This window comes from Penaeus chinensis, chromosome 19, assembly GCF_019202785.1.
Source record: "Penaeus chinensis breed Huanghai No. 1 chromosome 19, ASM1920278v2, whole genome shotgun sequence".
Lineage (NCBI taxonomy): Eukaryota > Metazoa > Arthropoda > Malacostraca > Decapoda > Penaeidae > Penaeus > Penaeus chinensis.
The window spans coordinates 25,526,081-25,531,779 of NC_061837.1; the positions used below are offsets into that span (position 1 = coordinate 25,526,081).

The window sequence follows — 5,699 nt, forward strand, 5'->3', positions numbered from 1 at the left end:
ATTTTGTCAACGAGTGTTCTGTGAAAACGTGACTGGAATGAAACAGTATGAATGTTAGAATAAACAAAAGGTAAGATAATTTTTGAAGCAAAATATTGATACACAATTGGCAATGACAGCGAATGATGAAAACATTGAGTTTGTGAAAGATAATAAGTACTTGGGCTCTAAAATTACCCCAGAAAATGACAGACAACATATACTGTAAAGAGTCTGTGTAGAGGGTTGTGCAACAGGTCAAATGCAGTACTTCGAAATTTCTTGAAATGAAACGATTGAGGTTAAATATATCATTGTCTTAAGTTTCAGTACATCTTTCTATTAGATGTCACTGATATTAAAGGTAAGGCTCTCGGATCTGAGAAAGCTATAAAACAGCATCCGTATATTGTTAAAGAATAAACAGTTTAGTGTAAGCGGCTTCTGCGTTCGGCATGCCATTCGAACGTAACGAGACGTAAGGCGATAGTTTGCTTAATTCAAAGTTTAAAACTATCGAGCAACACTTTTGTAAAGAGATTAATGGATTTGGACGGTTTTCACACCTCACCTCACCATGCGAGTACATAAAAAAAAAAAAAAAAAAAAAAAAATATATATATATACTGTATATATATATATATAACTATATGCAGATATACATACGTATAAATATATATATACTTATATATATAGACTTACAAATATATATATATATATGTTTATACTTATATATATACATATGTCTATATATACATGTATATTTTTATACATATACATATATATATATATACAAATACACGTGAATACTAATACTATAATCTATATCTACATATCTGTATCTATCTATCTATCTATCTATATGTAATTCTGTATATGTGCATATATACATTGTGTATATATACATATACAAAAATACATACATATACATAAACACATATATATGCACATATACACAAATACATACATATATATACATATTATATATATATATAAATATATGTGTGTGTGTGTGTGTGTATTCTTATATAAATACACACACATACACATATCTTTATCAATGTAAACAGTAAGAATGAACTGGAATTTAAAATTCAAATCTTCATTTGTTTGCCCTAACATGGGACGCGTGTCCTGATTTCGACAAAAAAGTTTCTACGACATGTACTACACGGAGACCCGACTGTAGTATTCCGTGCCGGGCGTTGCGTCGACTTTGATATTCAGTTTTCCCTTTACTTCTATAACATCTGTTGATTTGTGGACTACTTTTCTCCATTCTTTCTTTTCCTGGTACGGATACGGAATGTTTCAACACTTAGAGAAGAGAGAGAAAATATGATAATGTACAGTATATTTTAGCATCCGGTTTATCTTCCGCTAGGCTTCTTTTTTTTTTTTTTCTTCTTCTTCCTTTGTAAAATTAGAGAGTGAGTCAGGATGTCGCATGACATGGACTTTAGTTGATACGTACGCCGGGGAGCGTTAAGATCACAATTTAGAACTGGGTCGAATAATATTTAAAAAAAAAGTCTAGTACAAGAATCACTTTACATGTGAGGTGATCAATAACATGCAAGAGATCATTCGGCCGTAGTTATTTTTTTTTTTTCTTACATCGAAATGAAAAGGAACAGTTACTAGAATCGAGTGAGACTTGAGGAAAAGAAGAAAAAAGTAGGACCTTACCGTTAAGAAATCCGAATATGATACACAGACCGCGGGTTGTGTTACCGACGTTTCCATGGATCTAAATGTAAATGTTCTTATAGGTGGGTCTACTACGAAAATCTTTCATATCTCTTTCTTTCTCTCTCTCTCTCTCTCTCTCTCTCTCTCTCTCTCTCTCTCTCTCTCTCTCTCTCTCTCTCTCTCTCTCTCTCTCTCTCTCTCTCTCTCTCTCTTCCAGCAGAACACGCCTCACCTTAATGTAGTTCTGGGTAAGATGTACACTCAAAATAGAATTTCCAATGTTCTTAATTTGCTCACAGTTCTAGCAAATGGTATTGTAATTAGTGTTCTATCACTGTCTTTACTAAAGGGAACCCCGGTATTTACCATGGATACACTTATTTTATAATGCTCACAAATGGTAAAAATGAGGATATCTATTCAATGGTATCGCTTGAAAACGCTCATTAGTAAAGAAATATTTAAACTGTGTAATTTTGACGGGGTCTCCTTTTTTTTTTTTTTAATCTTGATTTTATTTCTGACGGACTTTATTATACAGATCTCGGCAAAAATATCATAAAAGAGCCTGCCTAAAATCCTATCAATCTTAGCTATGAATTCAATTTACTGCAGTAGTTGGACGAATAAGTGGATAAGGGGAAGGAAAAAAAGAGAGTGTGGATGAATGATTGAGAGAAAGGGAGAGAGAGAGAGAGAATAAATGAGGAGAGAAATGATAAAGAGAGAAAATAAATGAATAACATTTGAATGAATGAGACATCGAGAGAGTGATTGTGTGAAAGAGAGACTGAGAAAGAATGCTTTAGAGTTTAGAAGCCACACTTGTCTTGTCTATCTCGGGATACTTTCCTGGCTCCGACCTTCACCGAGACGAAATTCCCGGCGCCTATTTTGACAGAGTGCGAGTTCTTCGATGTCCCGGATACAATGATGCCAAAACAAAAACTATTGTATAATTAGTAGTAAACTCATTACTTAACGGTGATTCTTATATCATATTAGGTGTAATAGTAGAAATGAGTAATGTATATTATAACTAACAAATGATACCTCGTTGTAAGTCTAAAGATTATCCAGGCAAACGTTCTCCCGAATTCTACTCCGATGCACTGCAGACACAGAGCTCACTTAGGAAGTTATTTACTCCTTGCAGCGTGAGAGTCCGACAATTGTTACGGGATACCCGCCACAAAGAACTGGGGAGCAGAAATTTATAAAGAAGAGTGATGAGTGAGATTGGCAAAGAACTATGCTTTGGTCAGTTGATATGCTGTGTCACGATCTGCAACTGTTGATAATAATATGTGACTCAAATTGAGTAATCGTATTTGCTTCCCTACTTTACTATTTTTATCAATTTATAATTACGTTTCCCGGTACTAGTATTTGCTTCTCTTCAAACTAGCATTGTCATCATTTCACAATCAATTTCTCCATGCTTAATCACATTATTACCGTGAAATGTGGCATGAATTTTTTCAAGGTCCGAACAAAGCCTCACGGACGTGTACTGAACTAACGTAACTAATGCTGTCCGTGGCCCCGCCGGGCAATGTGCTTGCCCATCCGAGTTCCCGAGCCACGTCGCTTTAGGCTGCGTCCGCTGTCAGTGGGTAAGCGTGGACAGCTGGAAGCTGTTCTTTTATAAATAATTCAGTAAACTCTATCTCTAACATTGAGTCGTCACTGAGTAAATGCTTGTACTACGAGGCTGACGTGAGAAAAGTTATCTATTGACTGACCTGTGCTTGCCAATATAGGGACTTGTATAGACTTTTTGCTTCAGCCTGCTTGCACCAGTTCGCTATAAGCGTGGACTTAACCTCAGGCAGGGACCACTGATCATGTTTACTGACTGTTTCTTGATTTGTGAATACTGGGGTGTTTACAATAAGCCTGTCAAAATATCTGAGGGAAGCCATGGGCAAGGCCCTAACATGGCCAACCTTCGCAGTCACTCAGTTCTAAAATTGCAGCTGATTAGAACAATAGTTCAGAAACGTGGTGTGTATGAACCATAGCGTGCCATGGGCCTAGGTCTATATAAGCATAATTGTTTAGAAGCTGAGTACTGCCATCTTACGTCAAAGTTTTTTTCCCTGACCCGTATGTATTTAAGTTTACAGCAGAGTGAATGAATTATTACTGCTCAAAATATTATATGTCCAAAATGAAATACACAGCACTGTGTGCATTGTTTAAGTTTGAAATCGGGCACCTTGCTGCCTCTGGTTTGTTCATATAATCTGCTGCCAGGCGTACGAAAATCTAAGAAAAAAAGAATATATATGTGTGTGTGTGTGTGTGTGTGTGTGTGTGTATGTGTATATATATATATATACATATATATATTAGGGGAACACTTTCATTTTAAAACTCAATGTCGAATGTGCAAATGTTACAATTTTGTACTGAAACTAAATTCCCAATGTACCCTGAACAACAGAGCGTCAAACTGGCCAAGAAGAACAAAAGTTAACCCTTGGAGGACCGAATTACGAAATGATGTTGAAAAACAAAGTGAATGTAGAGAGAAATGACAATGGTAGAAATTATGAATTTGCAGCTCTGCACATTGCAGTCACTTTAGTAGTGAGTATGCCCTCCACGAGCCTGTATGCACTCTCGAAAACGTCGTGGCATGCTCCTGATGAGGCGGCGGATGGTGTCCTGGGGGATCTCCTGCCAGACCTGGATCAGCATATTGGTAAGCTCCTGGAGAGTCTCTGGTGCGGCTGGACGCTGCCGAATACGTCAATACATAATGTCCCAGAGGTACTCAAGGGGTTCAGGTCCGGAAAACGTGAGGGCCAGTCCACAGCATTGGTGCCCCCTTCCTCCAGCAACTGGCGGCACACTGGCTACATGAGGTCAGGCATTGTCCTGTACCAGAAGAAATCCGGGGCCCACTGCACCGGCGTAGGGTCGAACAATGGATCTGAGGATTTCATCTCTATACCTAACAGCTGTCAGGGTACCTTGATTAAGCACATGAAGGCCTGTGCGACCCTCCAGAGATATGCCTTCCCAGACCATAACCGACCCACCACCGAATGAGTCATACTGAATGATGTTGCATGCTGCATATCGCTCTCCACGTCGTCTCCAGACTCGGTCACATCTGTCACATGCATTTAAAGTGAACCTGCTTTCATCCGTCAACAGTACTGGGCGCCAGTGGCGAACTTGCCAATTCTAGTGGTCCCTGCTGAAGGCCAGTTGGGCTACACGGTTCTAGGCGGCGAGAACAGGCCCAACCAATAGCCGCCTGACCCTCATGCTATCCTCATGGAGTCTGTTTCTAACAGTCTGGTAAGAACTCCAGTGGCCCGCTGAAAGTCTCCTTGAAAGGACCTAGCAGTGCTTCTCCTGGAGCGCATCGCAGATATACAGAGAAATCTGTCTTGTTGTTGGGTGGTGGTACTTATTCGGCCTTGACCAGGCCTCCTGGAGTACTGGCAAGTCTCTCGAAAGCGACTCCACATACGGGAGATGACACTGAGAGACACTCTGAACCTTCTGGCCACCTGATGTACAGATGACCCATCCTCCAGCAGCTGGACTGCATTATGCTTGCAATAGAGTCAAAATGATCAGAAAATACTCAACCAACACAGAAATAACGATTCGGCAAGTCAGGAGCACAAAATAGTCATGGTTTCCACTAGCTAACTCACTCCAGATTTGGAGGTTGGCTCGCTTTTGACAATCCTGTCCAGACTTTGTTTATTACAATTGGGTCAAAGGCAGTGGAATTGATTCACAGGTCGCTAAGGTTGCAAACTAGCTGATTGGAAAATTCCAAAGCGCCAATATATGTCTATGATATCCCAAAAATAAAGTGTTCCCCTATTTGTTTTGAGTAGTGTATAAATGTATGTATGTATGTATATATATATTTATATATTTATATTTATATATATAGACATACACACACACGCACACACACACACACACACACACACACACACACACACACACACACACACATATACATGTGTAAATGTATGTGCGCATTTATATAT

The 5,699-nt window shown here is 38.9% G+C and overlaps 1 protein-coding gene across 1 annotated transcript in view; it reads left to right on the plus strand.

Annotated features, from left to right (window-relative positions):
* Positions 1 to 1,469: 1,469 nt before the first annotated feature.
* Positions 1,470 to 5,699, plus strand: part of LOC125035427 — a 5,813-nt gene continuing 1,583 nt past the window's right edge. The window contains exon 1 of the mRNA XM_047627814.1: positions 1,470 to 1,751. Within this exon, the coding sequence (XP_047483770.1) occupies positions 1,724 to 1,751 (28 nt within the window). The 5' untranslated portion in view covers positions 1,470 to 1,723. The remainder of the gene's footprint in view (positions 1,752 to 5,699) is intronic.